Genomic DNA, 25,161 nt, shown 5'->3' on the forward strand with positions numbered 1-25,161 from the left:
GCTCCAGTGGCCTGAAGGCTTTTTTTTTTTAAAAAAAAAAAATAAGATAGTTAAGGAAAGGTTTGAATCCATAACCCCTTGGCACACTAAAAATGATGTGACCACCAAGTCAAACAAACCATTTAGTCATGGGATGCAAATAAAAATATATATAACAAAACAAATGCAGGTGTCCAACTATAAGTAAATAAATGAAATGCGACAATTTACAAGTGAAATTTAGCAATTTACAAATAACATAATAGAATTTACAAGCTAAAATGCAAATGTTTAAGTGTAAATAAACATGTGAAATTCGACAATTTACAAGTGAAATTTAGTAATTTACAATAAAAATTTGGCAATTTACAAATAACGTAATAGAATTCACAATTCTAAATGTAAGTGTTTAAGTGTAAATGAGTAAGCGAAATACTTGTTCACTTATATTTAAACACTTGCATTTTGGATTGTGAATTCTATTACGTTATTTGTAAATTGTCAAATTTCACTTGTTTACCTACACTTAAACACTTGTGTTTGCTTTGTTATATATATTTGTATTTGTATCATATGATTAAATGGTTTATTTAGCTTGGTGGTCACATCATTTTTGGTGTGCCAAGGGGTTATGGGTTTAAACATTCCCTTGGCCATCTTATTTTAAAAAAAAAAAAAAACACTTTAGGCTACCAGAGCTACAGTAGCAACCACTGAAGTTCCAACCTCTGGCAGCAGCTACCTGAGTGCCGATGGCCGGAACTCCGGAGGCCATTAATATTTATTTTTTAAAAAATAAAAATGGGGATATTATTATAATCTTACTCTTAATTTTAATTTTAGTTTAGTCCTTTGGTCTTGCAGTGATATTTTAGAATTTTTTGGGGTTGTTTGAAATTAATTTCCATCTGCTGTCCTCAATGAAAATTTTCCCTTAAAATTTTGGTTTTGCTGTAATTTTGATCTCTTAACTTGTTTATTTTCTTAATTTTCTTCTTCATTGCATTCAATTAACATGATGTTTGAATACAAGATATTAGGAACCATTTGAAAAATTAAAATAGTTGCGAAATATTTCAAAATTATTAATAAATTCAAAGAATCAGTGTAATGCAGATTAAATAATAAGTTCAGGCTTTCTGTAAAAGATATAATAAGTACATAAGATAAAATAAAAAAAATCAAACGAAAGAAGAACCTGTCCACTTGTTGACTTTTCAGAGTTATAAAATTCCATGGATCGGACGGCTAATTTGATATTGAAGCAAACGGTCACGATTCTATATTCTTGCCCAAACGATGCGTTGTGAATGACGCCGAATGCCGACGCCTGTAATTGTCACAATCACAGGAGGGTAATATAGGCATTCTATATACAAATCGCGAAGGCCTCATAACACGGCGAGTTCAGAGACCTGAGAACTGTGGTGGGATCGAATCCAGTCTGGCCAAAGATCGGCAATCGAGGAAGTCGAGCTTGTAGGTATGAACCGTGCTATTTCGCTCTTTTGATTTGATGACTTTCTTTAGTCTGGATGATGTCATATTATAATTTTAGATTTCTTTTTTGCAGACTAGACTGCGTATATCAATCATTAATCATTTCTTGGTTATGCATGATTTCTCGTTTGGGCTATCCATATTAAGTTTGGTTTTCGTTGTTCAAAAGCAAATGATTCGTTTTTAAATTCTATACTCTTGGTGTGGGTAGGAAGCTTTTCGGCTGTTCTCACGAAATTGACTCGCGATCAGAGGATCTTTCCACTTACTTTGCTCTTAGATCTGTTTCTGTGGTTTTTTGTGGTTCAATTCGATTTAAAATTTGTTAAATTCATTAAATTTAGATTATTTGGTTCGAATATCTGCCTTAGCATGACTATATGAGCACGGCTATCTGTATCATGAATGTAGGATTCAGCTTGTGCATGGATTGCCACTAAGATCAAGTATAGAATCCTTGATCAACTATTTGCAGAGTGAAATCGTTTGGTTTCAAATAATCTACTTTTTGCGGTAAAGTTGAATCTAGTTGTTGGTGCATTATCAAGCTGTGCATATGAATTTGCTAATATGACACTTAAATGGGGTATTCATAATTAAATGGGGATAAACCGAAGGACCACCTGTTAAGGCATGCTCAAGCAGACTTCCTCCCCTATTTTCATGCATCCACGGGTGACAACCTTGACTTGAACAAGGAAGCTGAACGTTTTACTTTTGTAGTCAAGACAGCAAACTGTTGATAAGAGGAGCTATCATGTAACATGGAATGATCTTCATATACTTATATTCTTGAAGGTTGAGAGAGTCAGAGATAATATACAAAGCAAGCTTATACAAGAAGCAATGTTTACATTGTTTTACGGCCTTTGGAAATATATGTTCAGTAAGATAGAGTTTCATGTGCTTATTCTTGGAATTGACAAGGCTGGAAAAACGGTAATGCAGCCTTGAGTTGTTTTTTTTTTTTTTTTTAATTTCCAAAACTTCTCTGTCATTTATCTGAATTGTGGTATTATTCATAAATTTGTAGACTTTATTGGAGAAGTTGAAATCCACGTACTCTAACTTAGAAGGGCTTCCTCCTGATCGAATTGTTCCAACCGTTGGACTAAACATTGGTCGGATAGAAGCATCAAATTCAAAACTTGTATTCTGGGACCTGGGAGGCCAGGTATGGGCATTAAAGTAGCAAATGTATTCTTTGTGTTTTTCAGATGAAATATCTACTTGAGTTTGCAAAGTAATTATATTTCTTTTTATTCTGGCTTTATTGGTTGCTGAAGGCTCCAATGCTGTTACTTTGTTAAATTTCTTTCTTTCTATGGGTTTTATACTTATAATGACTCACATGGTTCTGTAATGCGTTTTCTATGCTTGTTTGGTAGGCTAAAACAGAAGTACTGGAAAATCAAGAAGATATTTTTATTTCAAGATTTTTGTAGGAAACCTGTCTCCATTATGTGGTTAAAGGCTGAAATGAATCCTCTAAAAGTTGTGATGTGGTTGAGTTGATGAGGTTGTATTTTTTTTTTTTAAAGTTTTTTTTCCTCTTATAAAAAGTAGTAAAAAGGGTCGGCAATGGAAGTTTTGAAGCCTTAAACTCCATTACTCTAGGAGATTCTCAACTTCATAGGATCCCTCTCCGAAGGTTACTCTGAAATTTATTTTTGCTTCATTGCTGTTCTACTTTTATCTTTGCTACATATTCGTTGCGACCTTTTCTTTTCTGGCTATATATTAGAATTTGTTACTTGTTTATTGAATCCTGCAATTTGCGACCTTCCTGGTTTCACCCTTCCCTGTCTGAAGCTCATGTTTGTTAACCTTGTTAAAAGCTAAAGGACTTGTGTCTGTGCAAAGCATGCTTCTTTTTTTTTTTTTTTTTTTTAATATCATTATTTCTTTTATTGATGCCTCTTCCCTTCTTTTGTTTTTTATTTTTCCCGATTATGATTATAATCTCATCAATGCAATAGTTTTGTTCAGCTGGCTTGCTTGCATGTGGCCAGAAGTAGTATGTATCATTTGGTACAAAGCGCATGTACCTTTCATGCTTCTCCGTCTGTTATTTTGTTCTGTTCCTTCTTTATTCTGGGTTATAAGGTACTGATGCAAGGTTTCTATCAGCCTGGACTTAGATCAATATGGGAGAAATATTATGAAGAAGCGCATGCTGTGATATTTGTTATAGATGCTGCATGTCCCTCACGCTTTGAAGATGCCAAGTCTGCACTTGGTTAGTATGATTGATCTTTATATTGTAGTTTATAAATTTACAGTACTCTAAGTCTTAGGTGTTTGCTGGAAAGTGCAATTAATACTGAATCTGTTTTTTTTTTTTTTGGGGGGGGGGGGTGTGGTTACACATTGATGATATAATGACTTTGACTTGTATATCAGAAAAGGTACTTCGGCATGAGGATTTACAAGGAGCACCTCTTTTAATATTAGCAAACAAGCAGGTGAGAGTAATTATTCCCTCTTGCGGTCCTATATAACCGTATAACTTACAATCCATCATAAGCAAGTTCCCTTGGTTCAATATCCCGTTTATTCGATAACGAATATCCTCTGGTGTTTTTTGTTGCCATACATGAATTCCTATAAAGTATAAACTTTGAGGCGCCAGTGCTTATACAGGCAATAGGCACCGTAGGAGCACAAGTTTTTTTCTTTTTGGTTTTCAAGAGGGCAGAATTTGGTGACTGCTTTGTTCCCTTTTTTGATCTTTCCTTCAAGGAAGCATCTCAAGCTCTCTTTTGATCATCTTCCTCGTCCTTCCTTATTGATAAGCTATTGTCATTGTCCTCTTTGTGTATGTGTACCCTCAGTGGGAGCTGCCTTATTCACATTATTGTATTTATAGGATCTTCCTGAAGCGGTATCAGCGGAAGAACTTGGTCGTTACCTAGATCTAAAGAAGCTGGGTGAAAGAGTTTACATGTTTGAAGCTGTGTCAGGCTATGATGGGTAAGTAGGAAGTTTATTTTCCAATACATCTGGATAGTAATGATCCATTTACTCAAACATACGAAACTAATGTTAGTGCGTGCGTGTGTGAAGATAATGAAGTATTCAAGTTGTATAAATGGGTTTTGTTTTGAAATGTTGCAGAATGGGGATAAAGGAAGGTGTAGAGTGGTTGGTGGAAGTGATGGAGAGAAGTAAGAGGACCGAAATGTTGAGAGTTCGGGCTGGTGCTATGGGTTCAGGCCCTGCATAGGAGGATCTTAAAGTCAAATTTAGCTGTTTAACCATTCCTTCATATCTTTTTAAAACCAAATTGGGATGTAAATGACTCCGTCGTTGGGGAAGCAAAAGGAAAGAAAAGGAAAGCTTCTGATTGCAGATCACCCTGATCCTGAGATTTCATACCATGGTCGAAATTGTAATACAGTAGAAGCTTCATCAGGGCGAGCAAAATCAATTTTTAAGTCCTTGAGATGGAGGACTTTTCTGCTTCTATAGTTCTGCCTAGGAATGTGAACTCCGCAGTCTTTGGTTGATGTGAAACTTGTTTAGTGATTAGATAAATCAATCAATTATAAATATATCCCATATCTTTTCTGCCGAAAAGTATTCTTTCGACGTGATTCTACGCACACGCTGCCCTCTATCTGATGAATACATGCCGGACCAGGCTACTCCTATGTATCGGTTGACGTTGGAAAAAATTCATTATGTTCCCGTTTTGGGTGGGCAATATTAGTTGATTTAGTTCAGCTCGTTTGCACGTTTTTATCTTTTTTTTTTTTTGGTTTTTATCAAATATATCAGTATGTATAAAATGTTAGGACAGCACAAAAGGACTCTACAAATATAATACTATTTCTGGTCTTAATTATAAAATTTTATTTGTAGTTTACAGATAAAGTCTTGTAATGAAAACCAGAAATACTACATATAAGACAACAGCTCACGTTTCACAAGACTGAATATAAAAGATTTAGACGTGTTTCTGTCAATTTGACATGGAACGTCCCCATCCCTTCCTTTGCATGAACAGCCAAGTGGCAAGCTTGGAATTCGGGTTGAATCTTTCTACTGACTCGCCCAACGCATTAACGGCTTTTCTTCACTCAACTTTCGTTAGGCTTGCACGCCCTTGAGTCCACCCCAATTGTCCATTCTCGACTTTTAGGAATTAAAAAAAAAATTATTTGTTATAAATAAAGAAAAAGAATAGAGAAGAAAAGAAAATCAATGAGAGAAAGTGTTTCTCATTCCATTCAAGAGTGCTGAATACATTATACATAGTCTCTATTTCTAGACACAGTTTTACATCTTTGATAGAATCTACAGATATAATAATAAAAGATAATTGCAGATAACAGGAATAATGGCAAATGTTGAAGATATTGGGAGATAAGGGAGATAATGATAGATACATGGACATCCATAAAAATATTATATTCATAACATTATACATTTTTTTCTTTATATTGTTTGATCGCTCTAAGATATCAAAATAACTCCCATTTTATGTAGAAGCTATTGATCAAAAGAAACAAGGGAAAAAAAAAATGACTGAGATGTTGGAACGTTATAGATGGGTGATAACATTAGAGTCACATACTCTTTTTGAAAGTAATGTTTATTTTTTTAGGTTTTGTTTTACCTGCGAAAGATTTTTACCGCTTGAATTTTAAAACTTTGTTACCATTAAAATGAATCTGACATGTCAAATCAGTAATTCAAACTCATCTTTTTATTCCTTTAAAACTCGAACAAATACTTACTCAGAGGACTATAATCCCTATCACTCATATCAATAGAAGTTGATAAAGATCTATATATATAACAACTAAGAGCCTGTTTGGTGGGATTATATGAAAAAAGATTACATGTAATCCTAACATGATCCCACATTTTTAATGTTTGGTTGATCCAAGGTAATGTAATAGGTACTACGTAATGGCATCATGATTCCCTTAAATTCAATAATAGGAATTACATTAAAAAAACCTATATAATCCCCATTACCACTACCTGAATCCGCTCTTGACTTTTCTACCCCTCATCCTCATCGTTGTGTGGCTACATCCTTTGAATTATATTGGCAGCAATCTTCACCGGTGTTCTTCTCCTATTTAAATTTAATTAAATTAAAAAATTAAATTCCATTATATAACATACCCAACACACTCATGTAATCCATATTGCATTACATCCCGTTTCCTTCTATTACATTACAATCCATTACGACAAATTCAATGAACCAAATGGGCCATAAGGGATAAACATTGAACATCTATCGAGCCCATGCCAACTATGCCCTTATTTTTTTTGTAAACAAATTCATTAAGGCACCGTTTGGATGCACTTGCAAACCATGGTTTGGAAGCCCAAACCATGGTTTGCACAAAATGCTATCCAAACACCCCCCTCAAAATCAAAACCATGGTTTTGGAAAAAACAAAAATTTTTTGCTTTAGGGAAAAAAGGAAGAGTGTGAGAGCCTATAGGATATGTATCTTGTTATTTTTTTTATAAACATATTTTTTTATAAACATATTTAATCTTATATTTTATAAATATATATACATATTAATTATTTATTAATTATATTATCTTATGTATTACTCCTCCGGTCCTTATTATAAGACCCAATTTGACTTTTTATTTGGTTCTAATTATAAGACCCAATCCATTTTGTCTCTTATATTTATGCATTTTTTCCAAGATAATCCTTCTAATAATGATAGTTTTAGCCAATATACTTAATTAGCAAGGATATTTTGGGAATGATAACACTTATTTATTATAAATAACCAACTTAACTTACTTCCTTAATCTCCTCAAATAAGTCAATTGGGTCTTATAATTAGGATCGGAGGAGTATTAATTATGTTAATAAAAAAATATATTATTAACAATTATATTCCTCTAAATTAAAATATATCATAAAATCTATTTTTTCTGTAATTATCATATTAACTTATTTCTTTTTTTTAGTAATTTGTATATATAAAAAGTGCTTCTGATAACAACTATCCAAACACTCTCACTTCTCAAAATCACTTTTTCATAAAATATTCTTTTCAGAATCTATTCTTCCCAGAATCTATTCTCCAGAATCACTTTTTCAAACCACGGTTTGATTTCATCCAAACACACCCTAAATTGGATACTTACTTTGTTTTGGTCTCTCTTTCATGAATCAAAGTAAGAATCAGATACACAAATCCATTGAACGTTATATCCAAGTAAATAATCCTTGTGATATATGAATTGATGGATACCCAATATTTTATGTTTAGATAAGTGTTCTCATGCATTACATAATACTACTTCTGGTTCTTAATATAAGGCCCTGTTTGACTTTTATTTTGGTCCTAAATATAAGACCCCAATCCATTTTGTTTCTCATATTTACTCAATTTTTTCTAAGATAGTTCTTCTAATAATTATAGTTCTAGTTAATACATTTTATTAGTAAGGATATTTTAGGAAAGATAATATCTATTTAGGACAAATAATTAACTCAACTTACTTTCTTAATCTCCTCAAATTAGTCAACTGACTCTTATAATTAGGACCGGAGGTAGTAATTTTCAACAATTTTGCTGTAAATTTAATCATTTATGTTGATTATTTTTGTGACCCGATCTGTTAATGTTAAAATTGAAAATACTTATTAGTTGTCATTTAGTCAGCGTGTATTTCTAGCACCTTCCCTAGTTTCTTAATTCTCAAGAATAGCCATACATTTTGTTGAATACATCAATAAACTGCAAGTATTTATGATAACTTATTTACCAAATTACAAATATGCTTTTTTATCTCTCAATAAAATCGATTTAATCCAATTAATATAAATTAAATTGCTAGGTCCTCCAATTCACCAAATTATTGTTCATAAATCAGAGCCGTCTTCTCCAAGAAATCCTTTGGTTTCTTTTATTTCTTCATAAATTACAAGCAGTTTGCCCAACGCTGATCACTTTTGAGAACTCCTGAGTATCCGAATGATCCAAACCGGAGGATCTCACTCCCGCCTGCTCACATGGTCTCACCGCCTACTCTTCCTTCTCCTGCTGACGATGTACGTCTCTGGCTCCGTCGTTCCTCACTCAGCTACTTCACCTTCGCCGTTGCCGCCGCCGATGCCTCCTGGTGGCGTCGACTTCGCTATTTTTGTCAAGGCCACAGCCGCCGTATGCGCTGTCATATTCGTCACTGTCTTTTCGGTCTACCTCAATTACTGGACCGCGCTAATGTTCGCCAGCCAGAACCATACGGCCGGTGGCCTCGACGGCGTCAGTTGGCGGTGTTCTTGCTCTCGAGGAATCGACCGGGAAGTCCTGGATACATTCCCGATCCTCGTGTATTCTACCATAAAAAACCACATGATCGGAAAAGGAGAGCTCGAATGCGCAGTGTGCTTGAGCGAGTTCGAAGACCACGAGACTCTCCGGTTGATACCAAACTGCAACCACGTGTTTCACCCGGAGTGTATCGACGCCTGGTTAGCTTCTCATGTGACTTGTCCCCTTTGTCGAGCAAATCTGAAACCAGATTCCGGCGACGTATCCATCGTAATGCCGACTGATCAGTTAAACGAAGGAAGTGAAGGTAATTACGTAAATTGTGATACATATCTTTTGATGAACAATTTGACACATCTAAGAACACGTCATGGTTATGCGAGAAAACTCCCACAAGTTCAGCAATTATAATAACAATGCAAAGAAAATTTCTTTCTACATTCGTAACGCCGCACAGCTAACGTATGGTTCCACGTTTAAGAATCTCAAGATTTGGAATTTAGGGTTTATTAATTCCATAGACATTTTTGGCTTCCTGAAAGGCTTGCCCTTGCCAATCATTTTGACTTGTTAATTTATTTATTTTATTGATTATTGCATTTGACTCCTTTTTTTTTTCAATTTAATCTAATATTTATAATAACAAGGCGGGCTTGAAAAATTTGCAAAGGGATACCTACAATGCAATTTATTATGGTTCTTATATTTCTTGTTCATATTGCTACGTTTTAAAGGAGAATTGATATTGCTGTTTATTGATATTGATAATATTAATTTTTTGATAAAATACAATTTTGTTGTTAATATTAATTAACGTGATATTTATATAAATTTCTTGATAACTATCTCAATTTTTAAAAAATATTTTCAAATATAAAAATAATAATTGATCAGTATGAACATATGTCATAAAATCTACAACAAATAACATTTTTTATCCGTTATAAATATCGCAGCTCATGGGAAACTCTGGACAGATGTATTACATTAATTTAAAAGGTTGAATTTTTAAATCTACAAAGATTTTTTCTGTCTTAAAAAAAATTTTAAACATGTATATTTTTGGTCCAGCAACCATTTAACAACGTAATCATTTGTAGCAAAAAAAATGAAATATTTGCTGAGACTCGAAATCACATAATTTCCTTAAAAAGCACTTGGAAGTTCACGTTGATATATTGATTTTAATTTATGAACTAATGGGTTTGATTCATAGAAATGAAAAGTAATTTTATTTATGTTAATGTCGATGGATACGAAAATTCAGACAGTAGCAGGAGAGGAGTGAGGGAGACACGGCAAGCGCAGGCGCCTAACGATGTCGGTCCGAGCAGTAGCAACTCTTCAGGAACAGAGAGAGCAAACCACATGGACGAGGCCAGAGCTAAGCAAAGTAGAAATCGAAGATCGAGATGGAGAATGTTCGAGAAGCTACCGAGATCCAACTCCACGGGACATTCGCTGCTCGAACAGCCTCTGGCGACGTCGAACGACACGGAGAGGTATACGCTTAGGTTGCCGGAGGAGCTTCGGAGGTATATTCTGATGAATCATGCGGCCATCGGGCGGTCGGTGAGCTACCATGGGGTGACGCGGCCGATGAAAGGGATGGGTTGGAGTGACAGCGATGGAAGCAGCAGAGGGAAGAGGGACACGACGACGCCTCCAAGTGTTCATCGCAAGGATTAACGTTTCTTCATTCGTCTTCATGATCTAAGTATCTTCACTTTTGCGTCTTTCACAGTCTATGCTTTTGAGATTATTAGATATATTTTTAACAGCCTTTGGTGTTCGGTGCACATCCGATGAAGGTTCAGCTCGATTGATAGTTTGTATTATTTAAATTCAATTTAAAATATTACATTTTTGTTTTTAAGTTTTTTTAATTTAAATTATGTTTTAACCATATGATTAATTCTAATTTTCGTGTTATTTTGAGTTTAAATGATCTAAATCCTCTGATTTCATAATTAACTTCTCGCCTTGAGAAAAGAATCAAAAGATACATACTCCAGCTATCAGCAAAAGTTCATTTTTGTAATTATATTTTGGATCAACTTTAGGGCAGCTTAGCGCCTCCTTCACTTTGCCCTTTATCCTTAATGATATTTCACGGAAGCACTTCGGTGAATAAAAATGATGCAGAATAATGCCAATAAGATCAATATGAAGGAACCAAAACTCGCAAGTTACAACCTTGCTTTTCTCGGCACAGCCATTGGAGAAAGAAGAAAAGACCCCAACACCACGACATACAAAGACGACAGGTACAGAATCATTAGTACTTGGTATCTGGTGAAGCTGTGTCAATTTCTTCCTTAGCCCTGCAATAATCCTCAGAACAAACTAAAACATTTGATATTTTAACCGTAAACTGTATACAAAATAGTGTGCTGGAGTTGAAGGGGAGGACCATGCCAGGCAATGCAAATATGGTAATATAGTGCAGAAGTTGAATGAAAAGGTTAAACACCTACTTTACTGTCAAGCTAACAAGAAACTAGTTCAGAACAACAACTACAATGTACACAACAACATGCTCGAAAAACAACCAAATGGGAGGTTAAAGGTCTAGTTGGTTATCTTTTTTTACAAAATACTTCCTAACTGTGCAATCTTGAGTTAGTACAGTTACAAGCTGATTGTTTATCTCTGGCGCCCATTCCTTCTATCTTCGCCACCATATTGGTGCAGTCTGGCTCCAGTAGAATTCCCCATGCCGACACTTCTAGCGTTGGGTAAAGCTGTATCCAGAAACGACTGTTGTTTAAATACAGGATCCTGTGTACCAAGGTATTGGCTGCAATAATAGTCGGTCTGACGCAGATTATTTAAGCTGCCGCCTGAGAAGGCTACTTCACCGAGTCCCTGGTTGTTTGAAGTGCCAAGCTGCTGCTGAAGGCAATTCTCACTATTTGGATCATATTCCACTGGGATATTGCCGGTGAGAGTTTTTACTGCAAATTCTATGCATGGATCCATCCATGAAATACCAAATGGCGATTCAGAAGTACTGCCAGCATGTTCTGCAACAAGGTCCTTTGGTGGTGAAGACGCACTGCATTCTTGCTTCCAGTCACTCACATTCTGCCCTTTGATTTTGCTGTCATCCCCTTTAGCAGAAGCTGAAGTTTCAGAATACTTGCTATCACTCACTTCAGATGAAATCTGAGTGTTTTTGGAGGTTTCAAATGTTCCTTCGGTAAGAGTTTGTATTGCAAATGCAATACATGGGTCTGATAATAGTTCTCCAAGGGGCAAGTCGAGAGAGTAGTCAAACTTTGCTCCACCTTCCAGGTCTTTCACTTGCTCGTTGACTGTAACAGTGTTCCCCGGAGACAAAAATGAATAGCATTCTTGATCTTTTTCACTTTTCGGCTCTTCAAAAGTCTTCTCAGGAAGTTTTTCTGGAGCACATAAACTCCCATAAGAATGCTTACTCTGATTCAACTTTGGTGACTCCATTGTGTTCATTAGGCTTTGAGGTTTACGCTTACTTTCTGATCCACTCTCACGTGCAATAAGCTGCTTGGTTTCTTCATTAGAGAAACTCCCTGAAGATTTATCCTCGTTTGTCAAGGCTACTTCGCCAGAATTTTTAGCTGCATTTCGGCGCCTTGTTACAAGTTCAGGAACAGGATCAACCTGAATTCCAGCAAGACGTTTTGAAGCACGGCGGGGCAAGTTAATCTCTTTCTTGCGCTTGGATTTAACCTGGCCTTTTTGAACCTTTTCAGTTGCATGTTTTGTCTGTAAACTTTCTGGAAGTTGCTTTTCTGGGACAACTCCATCTGCACAACTGGGAATTAAATTACTTTCAGCGAAACTAACCTTCCCTTCTTTTTCATCCGAACATTCAGCTTGTGATGGAACTAAGCCGGTCAATTCAATGCCCATTGCACCTAAATCACCACACGTAACTAAAGCACATTAAATGCAGTGTCTTCGTTGACTTGAGAAAACAAAAATTCATTAATGATCAGAACGGTATGAGGTGTGTTTGCATATACAATGAGGCATGAGCGAGCATGAATCAGAGGTAACAATCATGAAAAATTAATCCTACAGGCACCATCATACGGTCAGCCCCATCCTATCCAAAGATACAAAAATATTTACATTAATTATAATTTGATTCTTGAACAGTTTTTACCAAATTACTTGGACCAAAGGTTGCGAAAAATGTAAAACCTACTTAATTCCATGTTAACAAGAAGACGGAATTATTAATTTTCAACCAGAGTCACACACTACTCAGAATCAAAATGCATCTTATTTTTGAGAAAATATCAACTATTTAGCAAAAAAGGATTTAATCAAATACATATAAAAGGTGCAAATGTGAAGTCCCCAGTTTCAACAAGAGATTTATTAGTGTCATCAGACTCAACCCTGAACATAAGGACAAATAATAAATTGATGAAAGGCAAAGATAATGGCATTCAATTTTATCTGAAGTCAAAATTGTTTACTTCAGAAAAGGAAAAAGGAAGGAAAGAAAGATAAAAGCCAGAACTTTACACTGACAAGAACTGTGTTCAGAAAGAGGCATAGGTTCTCCTGCACATGCAGTTTTTGGAGTCTGTTGGTCATTAACTATCTGGTCCAAATTTGTGCCCCGACTCATGACGGTGCGTCGAGTCACTCTGCCAACTGATAATTTTGGTTTTCTGGCTACACCCGCTGACTGAAAAGGAATTGTAAATAGGATTGTCAAACTAGAAATCTTGGTGGGGGAATTACGTTAAGCAAAAAAAAGATTTCAATCACACTGCAAGCATTATCAAACTCAAAATCTTAGTGGGGAAATTATGTTGAGCAAACAAAGGGGCAAGGCTGAAAATATTTTTCAGCAACGTAAGAGCTTATGAATTCTATTTCAGGCATTAATTCAAGTAACGAGGAGAGTGCTTTAATATTCTATTTTAGAATTCTTTCAAAAAGAAGACATAAGACCAATAAGGTGCTGATATTAATTAATTAGGTATAGGGGCACAGTGACGTTTAAAGTTAAAATGGACAAAAAGGTGAAGTGTGGCCCACGATTTGACTGAACCAGTAAAGAAAACCAACAACATATGTGAGAAATACAATAACGGCACATATACTTAAGAACCTCAAAAATCCGAGTGTACAATTGCATCCATGATAGGAGCAAACGACCCTTGTTGGTTTATTCTAGGAGGGGACGTAACAATTGATAGTCTTTTACTTTAATTATGTTTTATTGCGTCAGTTTTCTATGTTTGGATAAGGTTAGTTTATGTCAGTTTCCAGACTAAGGTAGTTACTATCAGTTGATGTATTAGGCTATTTAATGTACTGTCTTATTCAGTTATGGAAGTCAGAAAAGTATTATTCAGATGTCTTGGTCTCCTTGGAACTAGATTCTGGTTCCCACCTATCTTTTCTCCTTTTCCTCCCTTCTCTTTTCCCCTCTCTTTCTCCCTGTTACTCTCTCTTTTTACCTATCCTAACAATTTGGTATCAGAGCATAACCTTCCTTGGACCCAATGGTTAATACCCGAAGCACTTCAAACACTACCAACCCCTTATTACCAAACCCCATCACAGAAAACTCACAACCTTCATCCATACCCCAGGAAACCAATCCTTCCCTTTCCATGGAACAACTTACCCAACAATTGTCAATTTTGGTTCATAAATTGAACCAGGTGGATGCGGACTTGACTGAATTGAAGAAACAAGGCAATGGGCAGCAAACCTATGCAATACCTCAAGAAGCTACGAGACACTCCCATGTGGAAATTGAAGAAAATGATTCTGACAATCCATGGTGGAGTAAAATTCCCTCTAGGCGCCCCCATTCTAAAGTAGACTTTCCAAAGTTTGAAAATGGGGATCCACGTGGTTGGATTATGAAGGCAGAAAAATACTTTAAGTATTATCAAACTCCAGAAGAATTGAAAGTTGATGTAGCAGCCATGAATTTTGAGGGAGATGCATTGGATGTGTTTTCTTGGATTTCTAACAGGAGAACTATCCGATATTGGGAAGAACTTATCCAGATTTTGCAGGAACATTTTGGGCCTGCTGAATTTCAGAATCCTGATGTTTATTTATGCAGTATTAAACAAACAGGAAGCGTGCAGGATTACAGACAAGAGTTTGTTAAACGTTCCTCCAGAGTGCATGGATGGCCTGAACATTGCCTACTAGGTGTGTTCATTAATGGTTTAAAAGAAGAGTTGCAAGCTGATGTAAAAATGCAGAAACCTCGTACTGTGTACAAAGCTGCTAGTTTGGCGCTTGAGTTTGAGGCCAAATTGCTGACCCAGCAGTCAAACCGTCCTAGTCAGCGTTTTGGGGGTTCACGTGGTTATGAGAATTCTTTTGGAAATAAAGAGAATAAAGTTTTTGGATCCCAGAAGCAGTTATCTATGTCAGTTTCTCCATCATCAAGTAACATGAGGCAGTTACCCACGTCTTATGGAGCCACTAATTCAGCGGTTACTGCTTCTTCAACCATAACTGACACTGAAAAACAAATGAGGAGAGATAAAGGGCAGTGTTTCCGTTGTGGAGATAAATTCTTTCCTGGTCACAAGTGCAAAACTGCTTCTCTAAAACTTATGGAGATTACGGAGGAAATGGGTGGCATGGAACCTGAGAATATGGAAACCCAAAATGATACCCCAAGTGAGTTTGCAGAAATCTCTCTTCATGCTATTCTGGGTGGATCTTCTTCTACCACCATGAAGCTTCAAGGAGTTTTGAAGAGTCAGAACATTCTTATCTTGGTTGATAGTGGATCAACCCACAATTTTATTTCAGAAAAACTTGTCTTTGAATTAAATCTTCCTGTACAACAAGTTACTCCATTCGGTGTTCAGATTGGGAATGGCAATCTGGTATCTTGCAATACTATTTGTCAACAACTCGAGGTACATGTACAGAATTTAATGATAAAAGATGACTTCTTTCCTTTTTCCTTGGGTGGAGCAGACATGATCTTGGGCATCAAATGGCTGGCTTCTCTGAATACTGTGGAAGCTAATTGGCAGAAAATGTTTATGATTTTTTGGGTCAATGGGAAGCGGTACAAATTGCAAGGAATACCCAATAAATCATCTAATATTGCTTCGTTGAATAGCTTTTCTGTGCAGAATGTTGCTGTTCAGTCAGAGAATTCCTTGCAATATTTATTAGACTCTTTTGCAGAGGTGTTTTCTACTCCTACTCAGTTGCCTCCCATGCGTGATCATTTCCATGCTATCCATCTTTATCCAGGCGCAGCACCCCCAAATATCAGGCCTTACAGATATCCCCACAGTCAAAAAAATGAAATAGAGCAACAAATTGAAGAGCTACTGTCCAGGGGCTTTGTTCGTCCAAGTATTAGTCCATTTGCTAGTCCTGTGTTGCTGGTGGCTAAAAAAGACAACACCTGGCGGCTTTGTATTGATTACAGAGAACTAAACCGCATTACTATTCCAGATAAGTATCCTATTCCTAGTATTGATGAGTTGATTGATGAACTACATGGCTCTACTTATTTTTCTAAAATAGACTTGCGATCTGGCTACCACCAAATTCGCATTCACCCTGATGATATTCACAAGACTGCTTTCAGAACTCATTCTGGCCATTATGAGTTTGTTGTGATGCCCTTTGGCCTTACCAATGCTCCTTCAACTTTTCAAGCTGCAATGAATGACATGCTGCGTCCCTACTTACGAAAATTTATACTGGTCTTTTTTGATGACATCTTGATTTACAGCAGAACTTTCCAGGAACATATGACCCATCTCAGAATTATTTTACAGCAATTACAGCAGCATGCTTATTTTGCTAATCCTAAGAAATGCCTCTTTGCTCAGACAGAGATCTCCTTTTTGGGGCATATGATTAGCCATACTGGTGTAGCTGTTGAAGATGAAAAAATTACAGCAATAATGCAGTGGCCAATACCACAGAATGTCTCTGAACTCCGTGGATTCCTAGGGCTTACTGGTTATTACAGACGATTTGTGCGACATTATGGTCAAATTGCCAAGCCACTTAATGATCTGACTAAGAAAGATGGCTTTCACTGGGATTCTACGGCTACCACTGCATTTAATAATCTGAAAGTTGCTCTCACTTCTGTACCAGTGTTGCAACTTCCAGATTTTACCAAGACTTTTGTTGTGGAGTGTGATGCATCTTCTTCTGGGATTGGAGCAGTACTGCAGCAAGAAGGCCATCCAGTTGCTTTTTACAGCAAAGGCTTGAGTTTTTCTAAACGTCACAAGTCTGCATATGATAGAGAACTTTTTGCTTTGGTGTCAGCTTTGCAGAAATGGCGTCATTATTTAATTGGGAGAAAATTTGAAGTCCTTACTGATCATTTCAGTCTCAAATATTTAATGGAGCAGCGTATCTCTACCCCTGAGCAGCAGCGGCTACTTATAAAACTTCTCCCTTTTGATTTTACAATCACCTATAGGGCTGGCTCATCAAACCAAGGCGCTGATGCATTATCTCGTTGTCCCCCAGCTGCAGCCATTTTCCAATTAGCTATTCCACATGTTGATGACTTTGATAAACTTGAGGAAATGCTGCTTCACGACTCCTACACTGCTGACCTTATTCATTCACTCCAAAATGACCCAAATGCAGTTTCCCACTTCTCTTACTCCAATGGCAAGCTCTATCATAAGAATTGCCTTGTTATACCAGCATCTTCTGATTTGAGTACCAAACTCATTGCTGAAGCTCACTCTTCGCCGACAGGAGGTCATGGAGGCCATTTGAAGACATTAAAGCGTCTGCAACAACTTTACTTTTGGAGGAATATGAAACAGGAGGTTAAAGACTTTGTGCAGCATTGTGAGGTTTGTCAAAGGAATAAATATTTACCTTTGTCTCCTTCTGGACTTTTACAGCCTTTACCTATCCCTGCTAATATTTGGGAAGATGTTTCTCTGGACTTCATTACTGCTCTGCCTAAGTCAAATGGAATGGATACTATTCTGGTTGTTGTTGACAGATTCAGCAAATATAGTCACTTTCTTGGTCTCCATCGTCCTGTTAATGCCAAAACTGTTGCCGCTGTCTTCTGCCGTGAAGTTGTTCGTCATCATGGGATTCCTAAGTCCATTGTTTCTGACCGTGACACTATCTTCCTAAGTGCTTTTTGGCAAGAGCTTTTTCGTTTGAGTGGCACTCAATTAAGGATGAGCACGGCATATCATCCTCAAACTGATGGCCAAACTGAAGTGGTCAACAGATGCCTTGAAACTTACCTCCGATGCTTTTCTCAAGAACACCCAAAGACTTGGTTTCAATTTCTCCACTGGGCAGAACTTTCATATAACACTGGGTTTCATACTTCAACTGGTTCTACCCCATTTAAGATAGTGTATGGACGAGATCCTCCTTCTATGCTGCCTTATAAAGAGGGGGATACTAGAATTGCAGACTTGGAGACCTTTTTCTTGGAGAGGGATGCTTTTCTATCTACCATTAAAGACAACCTCAAAGTTGCCCAGGATCGGATGAAACTTCAAGCTGACTCTAAGAGACGAGATGTTTCTTTTGCACCAGGTGATATGGTTTTCCTCAAGTTGCAGCCTTATCGCCAACACTCATTGTCCTCTCGTCGCTTTGATAAATTATCCCCTCGTTTCTTCGGCCCATATCCAGTTCTGAGGAAGATAGGCAATGCTGCTTATGAGTTACAACTGCCTGCTACAGCGAAAATTCACCCAGTTTTCCATGTATCTTTATTGAAGCTAGCACACGGTTGTGATTCCTCTGCTTCCCTGTCTCCTCTACCAATCTCTGATGACTGGGAAATGTTACTTGAACCTGACACGATTCTGGATAGCCGCGTTCGTTTAGTGGAGGGCCAGCAACATCTTGAGCTATTGGTTCAGTGGAAGAACAGACCTTTAGAGGAGAATAGTTGGGAAGCTTATGATGTGATTGCCACTCAATTTCCCCATTTTCGCCTTGAGGACAAGGCTGTTCTCCTAGGGGAGGGTATTGATAGGAGCAAACGACCCTTGTTGGTTTATTCTAGGAGGGGACGTAACAATTGATAGTCTTTTACTTTAATTATGTTTTATTGCGTCAGTTTTCTATGTTTGGATAAGGTTAGTTTATGTCAGTTTCCAGACTAAGGTAGTTACTATCAGTTGATGTATTAGGCTATTTAATGTACTGTCTTATTCAGTTATGGAAGTCAGAAAAGTATTATTCAGATGTCTTGGTCTCCTTGGAACTAGATTCTGGTTCCCACCTATCTTTTCTCCTTTTCCTCCCTTCTCTTTTCCCCTCTCTTTCTCCCTGTTACTCTCTCTTTTTACCTATCCTAACAATCCACCTATGATTGCACACTTTCCAACAGCCAAAGACAACTTAAAGGAAATAGGACATTGTCTTGAGCAGATCTAAACTGTTATTTCCACAGTAAATATTGACTGTCATATTATTACCAAGCATTCATACATTTTTATGTTTCATATGGCTACAGTCAAAGATGGTTTCACTAGGTAATATTAATACTAATACGTCTACGCAAATTGATTGCCAAAAACAAAAAAGAACTATACTGTATTTCCTAATATGGCTGACGTGTCAAGACACATATGATTTATTAGGAAAAATCATTATTTCTTAACATGATTTTTGAGTGTTGAATGTTTATAGTGTTCCAAAGAAGCTCATATTCTTTCTTGAAGGAGACAATCACTACCAGTTTGATAGATTTCAAACGGTAGCCAAATCCAACACAGAATGCCCAGGACAAGCAGATCCTAGTGAAATAGCAACCACCAGTTCCTGAATGAGTACGAGTTTTCAAGGTGCTAGTGACATAGACAAAAGCACATTATAAAAGCCAACCTGAAAAGAGCAAGAGCCTCTACTATATGTGAATCTCCCAGTCCACAGTCAACCAGTTCAACCAATACAAGGTCATTTTGCTGATGAGACAACTTAAACTATCATAAGAATTGTCCGTAGACATTAGAAGAAGAGTTCATTCAAGAAGCAGACCTTCAAACAGCACATGTCAGATTGTTCGATGTTGTTAGATGTCCATTAATATTTATGGGATTTTTGGGGGCTGTCAGGGCGTGGCAATGCACTATGTTGAACTTGTTCCTGTTAATACTTGGTTGTAATCTCATCTATGGAAAGGAAAAACAGAAGAAAAGCCCAAATGAAAAGAAAACAAAGCTAATCACGTAGCAGTTTCAGCTATAGTCCATTGAAGTTTAAAATCGTGTTCGCAAGTGCTGGGCTATTAAATAGTCCCTTTTCCAATTTTGACATGGCTAGTTGAGAGCATTTTGACACACCAGGAAAGCCAAATGATGGATGGAAGGAAGTTAAGGTTTATCTTAAGACACTAAGTAAGCATATAAAGCGGAAGAACTCAAATAATAGCCGCCCTTACAGAGAAAATGTCATCTTTCAATTCTATATCTCTGCCGCTTTTATCTTTTGGTTTGAATGCATTTCTTCCTATCTCCCCAGATTCAAGATAGCGTACAGCATCTTTTATAGATTGGAATACATACCCACTTACAGGATCAATGTAGTATTGCAGATTCAGCATATAATTTGAAGTGAATTAATCCTCAAGACAAATTAACAGCTTAAAATATAAGATATAACTTCCACTTTCAAGAGCTCAAAAGACATAGTAATATGCATCACAATTGGTAGAACTTCAGAAGCTAAAATACAAAATATTAAAAATGCTTACATGAAAACTAATTGGGAAGCATTTTCATTCAATAGAAGGTGGGATAATAATGTTTACCGAATCTCTTCTTACTGTAGAACTCTTTTTTGTGACTCTGGTCTTTTTGATCCATCCTTCTGGTAATCCTTCTGCAACACCTTTCTCAATTACAACCTACATTGCTTAAAGAAGCAAAGTTTTCCCACATTAGTCGATAGGACCAGATAGATGTTTGACAGACAATATATGATCATCAAAAGAGGATTTGTAGACAGACATTTTTTGAACTGCTTGTGACGCTGACATGATTGTTCTGAACTTTGTCAAGATAATGAGAAACCTCTACCATGGAATTAAACCTAAGTCCACTTGAAGGAGAAAAGTAAAACTGCAATAAGTATGAATTTCATAAGATTTAAGCTGAACCATCTTTGAAAATGGTCATTTAGAGATGCCTAAATGTCCTTCTGGCTCTTTTAATTATTAAAATACTGCAAAGCAATGGCTAAAGACAAAAAAGATAAAAGTTTGTTTACTTAGTACTTATTTTGCCATCATTAACCAGGACATATGTTAAAATGGGAGCAAATATGATATGGGATTTTGAAAAAGGATACCTCAGATTGAACATGTCAGTAGATAATTGAACTTAGCACCAGCATAGGTTTCACAGCTGGATGAACACCATTTCAATGAGAAAAAATATTACACGATCACGTGCTCTACATAAAATATCAATATATGTCCAATAAACTTATGTATGTATGCGTGTGTTACAATATGGTGCCGTCAACATAAAGTATGCATGTCTTAATATCTTTTCTTTTCTTTTTTGGGGTAAAAAAAAAAAGGGCATCCTACACAGTGCTATAAGAAATAGAGCACATTGGGCGTGCTAATTAGACTTCTCCACAGCTAGTTTGGCTGGATGGATGGAATGTAATATCATGTAATTGGCATCAAGGTAAAGATGACTCTCTTATCGACGGGCAAAAGATGACACTCTCACTTAAGGTGCAATTCCCTCTGGAAAATAAGCGAACAGGATTCAGAATACATAGTTTCAATGAAAATTACAAACTTCGTAAACAGGAAAATGAAATTTAAAAACTGCTAAGAGCGGTAAAATTCTCAGGAATCAAATATTATACAGAAATGTACAAAATTTCGCATGCATCTGTTGGAATACTGCTTCCAGAAGAAGCACCTCATTCGTCTTAGCCGATTTCATAAACTCAAAACATGTTCACAAACATTCAAAACCCTTTCATAGGTTCTTAACCTAAACAGTCAGAGGAGGGAGGACCTGTAATACTCTTCCTATATTGCTTCCCTCTGACTCCGTAATCACAGAGAAAGAACAGCCACAGACGATTTTGATTTAAAAACTTCAACTGAGGTACAAGAAACAAGGTACAAAATGTCCTTATAGAACATGCAAATAACAGATTTAACCGAAATGTAAGCAACATAGAAATTTCGTTTTCCGATTAACCGCGCAAACTGCAGCCACTTATAGCTTGAAAACCAAGACTCTGGCTTGAAAATTTCTGAAAAACCAGCGAAAACCTAGCTCGCCACCACAATATACCCTTGAGCAAATATGAGACAGAAAAAACATCCCAACTCCTCAAATGTTGTCCATGTTGAGGCAACGAAGTCCCGAATCTCACTCCGGCCAAACAGAAGAAGCTCATGGCAACCAGAGGTAAGAGATCTCACATTTCTAAAGATATACCCTCGTAACAAAAGCAAGCAGGCGAACTTCAATTACCTTGTCTTTCTTACCGTTCTTCCTCACTTTCACTTCCACAGTCCAACCCGGAGGCAGCCGGTCCTCGGAGTTAGAGTCGGCCATTCCCCTGTTGGTCCGTCTGCCGGCGGAAACAGCCCGGGAATGGAGATTCTGTCGAGAGCTTGCTTGCGAGGCAGTATGTCTCGTGATTGGTGTTTGTGCTTGAAGTGTCGGAGTCTTGAGTGCGCCTGCCTCCGAGTCAGGCCCTCAAAAAAGGCGAACTTGCAACACCCACGTGGTGCCAAACTTCCCCTGGGAATTGGGCATCTTTGTTTATTTTTATATAAATATAATATATATATATATATATATTTATATATATATCTCTCTCTCTCTCTCTTCTTCATTCTCCCGTTAAAGTGTTTTCTTTAGCCATGTTCTGCAACTGCTCTTTCTTGTACTTCAATGGATCTTCAATTTATCCATTCATATATGCCTTTTTAGTCTTTTACCCGGTGATTTGGGCCGTTATTATTATTATTTTATTTGCATTTTCAAGATTGGGACTTGTTTCTTTGTTGGAAGCTCAACTATTGACCTTTCTAAGGCCACATAATCATGGGTATCTTAAGAGTAAGCCTAATCATGCACTTTTATATTCCCTTTTGTAATAAAAATATTTTTTTAATCAAAATTTCCAGTCAAACCATAGTTTTATTTTATTTTTTATTTTTAAATAAGAACAAGATTAGTGTATGACTTTGAAAACAAAATGAGTACTCTTATATTCATGATTCGCTTGATATCAATTTAAGGAAATGAGTTTAGTTTCACGGCATGCACTGGAAAATATATATACTCTATATTTTCCATGTCCTTGTGATTAAATCTAAAAATAATAATTATAAAACGTAATAAATTAAATATATTAATAAATTGATTCAAAAACTGATTTGGCATTCAGTTAATACTCTTGTAGCAAACGGATATATTAAAAGCCATACATATCCCATTTTGAGGATATGATCATCCTGTCCAATTTTATTACATTTCTGGACTCATTTACCGGGACATAAATTAATGGGGTTAAATATAATTTTACCAATTCTAAGGCACAGTACTGACATCACTAATAGAAATGGTTAGTTTCTTATAACGTGGTGAATCAGGATTTAAACTTTTGTTAGGAAATATGCTTATATTTAATATCTGACAGATTCTCGAATATTATTACTTCTAATAGGAAAATACGTTTGTTTAGCAAATATATATATATATATATATATAAAAGAGTTAGGTAACCCATTTATATTGATTAATAAAATTAATTAAGTTAACTATTTATTAACAATATGTGTTGATTTTCTTGGAATACCCTATTTAATTATTTATATTAAAAATTATCTTTTGATGAAAACATACTTATATATATTTTTGTTTTCCCGACACTTGATATGAATAATTAATAAGAAGAATTCAGAAAAATAATTTAGAAGATAAAATCAACTCGAATATTATATTTAGAAAAAAAATTCTTATATTCTTATATTTAGGGTGGAGCCAGTAAAATTGAGAGGAAAGAAGTTAAGGGAAGAGTTGAAGGGAAGGCGCATATGGGAGTAAAGGTGAGGTGGCGACTGGCGAAGCAGGGGAGCATTGCTCAGAGTCAGTGCTCACGTGCTCAGTTTTCGACATCATAACGCTCAGTCGCTCCTCCCTTTATTATTTAGCTCCTTCCTCCACTCCGTCTGTCCTACTCCTTCCTCACACTCCTCTTTTACCTAAACCCCTTTTACTTTCTCGTATTTGTATTTAAGGGTTTTCATATATGGCCCCGCTCTCTCTCAATTCCCCCTAAATCGCCCCTCCCTTCCTTTGTACTGGACTTGGGCCTCCCGTTATGAGTCTCCAAGCCTCATTCTAAGCACACGGGAGCCTCCACTTTAATGGCATTCAAGAGAATCAAAATATTAAGTATGAATTAACTTTAAAATTAAAAATACGACCAGTTCAATTTTACATGAATTGTGAGAATTCTCCTCTTAAGTAGATAATTATTGAAAGTTTAATTTCTAACATTTCATATGAAACAAATCTATTTAGAAAAAAATATTTTTTTCTTTTATATATATTGAGAGAGATTAGTTCCAACTGATAAAGATACTCCTATTTTTAAAAATTAAAATAATTATTATTAAAGCACAAAAATCTTGTGAGAAAAAAATAATTTCACCCATGAATTACAATAAAATATTATTTTTTTTGTTAATTCACCTTTACCCCTCATCATTTTAATTAATACTACTATAAAATTAGTATGTTGAACTTCAATGAAAACAATAAACTCCCATCTGCCCCTTGAATGGGCAGTAATCAAATACGTAGAGTGTCAAGCTTGACTGCTTGACTTTGTTTTCGGCGTGCGGAGCTTCAATGTCTTATTATACCGTTTTTCAACCTTTTAGAAGAATTACATCTAAATTTCAATGACTTGGCCCATACTTCCTCTACTTCTAAATAATATAGGACATATTGTACCAATTATTATTACTTCAAAAATATAGGAAGTTCTTATAACAAGACATCAAAGATAATTAAAATAAATTGGAAGGTTATATGAGAAAATAGTACTATTACTTTTTTTTATACCATTTTTAGTAATATAAACCACTTTTAACTGCTTTTTCATAATTACTATGAAGTAGTTAATAGAAGGTGTTCCGTATTTTGTTAAACCCGGGGGAGAGTATTTCGCCTTTGTCTTTTTTCAGAGCTCAAATCAGTTAATCCGTGCTTATGACTAACTTTTTAACTTATAAATTGGTAATTAGTCCTTTTCTATCATAATATATTATAATGGAGTTCCTAACGGAAAGAAGCACCCACCAGAGAGAACCATTTACAGGAAACTGCTGAAACTAGAATGAACACCAACCTGTTTCAGAACTCTCACCAGAAGAAATCTGAAAGAATTTTAC

At 36.2% G+C, this 25,161-nt stretch overlaps 3 protein-coding genes across 10 annotated transcripts; 2 read left to right on the forward strand and 1 right to left on the reverse strand.

Annotated features, from left to right (window-relative positions):
- The first annotated feature begins 1,380 nt into the window (after positions 1–1,380).
- On the forward strand, positions 1,381–5,058 carry LOC114761194 (ADP-ribosylation factor-related protein 1). Of its 4 annotated transcripts, none has more exons than XM_028950542.1 (8): positions 1,389–1,462; positions 1,891–2,014; positions 2,278–2,418; positions 2,513–2,653; positions 3,610–3,718; positions 3,883–3,944; positions 4,349–4,452; positions 4,597–5,058. In XM_028950542.1, the coding sequence occupies exons 3-8, from the start codon at positions 2,326–2,328 to the stop codon at positions 4,703–4,705; spliced, it is 618 nt and encodes a 205-aa protein (XP_028806375.1). In that variant the 5' UTR covers positions 1,389–1,462; positions 1,891–2,014; positions 2,278–2,325; the 3' UTR covers positions 4,706–5,058. The 4 variants fall into 4 exon arrangements, with proteins under 4 accessions (XP_028806368.1, XP_028806375.1, XP_028806363.1 ...); XM_028950530.1 differs by having other exon boundaries at positions 1,891–1,992; XM_028950535.1 differs by lacking the exon at positions 1,891–2,014 and having other exon boundaries at positions 1,381–1,462.
- Positions 5,059–8,525: 3,467 nt separating this feature from the next.
- On the forward strand, positions 8,526–10,572 carry LOC114761276 (E3 ubiquitin-protein ligase ATL31-like). Its single transcript, XM_028950613.1, has 2 exons — positions 8,526–9,057; positions 10,018–10,572. Exons 1-2 carry the CDS (start codon positions 8,526–8,528, stop codon positions 10,437–10,439), a joined length of 954 nt encoding a protein of 317 aa, XP_028806446.1. The 3' UTR covers positions 10,440–10,572.
- Positions 10,573–11,094: 522 nt separating this feature from the next.
- On the reverse strand, positions 11,095–22,338 carry LOC114761307 (methyl-CpG-binding domain-containing protein 13-like). 5 transcript variants are annotated; one of them, XM_028950646.1, is made up of 5 exons: positions 22,223–22,338; positions 20,726–20,836; positions 20,527–20,622; positions 13,272–13,437; positions 11,095–12,652 (listed from the first exon to the last, which is right to left on the reverse strand). In XM_028950646.1, the coding sequence occupies exons 1-5, from the start codon at positions 22,304–22,306 to the stop codon at positions 11,397–11,399; spliced, it is 1,713 nt and encodes a 570-aa protein (XP_028806479.1). In that variant the 5' UTR covers positions 22,307–22,338; the 3' UTR covers positions 11,095–11,396. The 5 variants fall into 5 exon arrangements, 4 of the variants coding, with proteins under 4 accessions (XP_028806479.1, XP_028806496.1, XP_028806504.1 ...); XM_028950663.1 differs by having other exon boundaries at positions 20,726–21,474; positions 22,223–22,298; XM_028950671.1 differs by having other exon boundaries at positions 20,726–20,807; positions 22,223–22,265.
- Between the last annotated feature and the right edge of the window lie 2,823 nt (positions 22,339–25,161).

This window comes from Neltuma alba, unplaced genomic scaffold, assembly GCF_004799145.2.
Source record: "Neltuma alba isolate B1F8T4 unplaced genomic scaffold, ASM479914v2 tig00001670_pilon, whole genome shotgun sequence".
Classification (NCBI taxonomy): Eukaryota; Viridiplantae; Streptophyta; class Magnoliopsida; order Fabales; family Fabaceae; genus Neltuma; species Neltuma alba.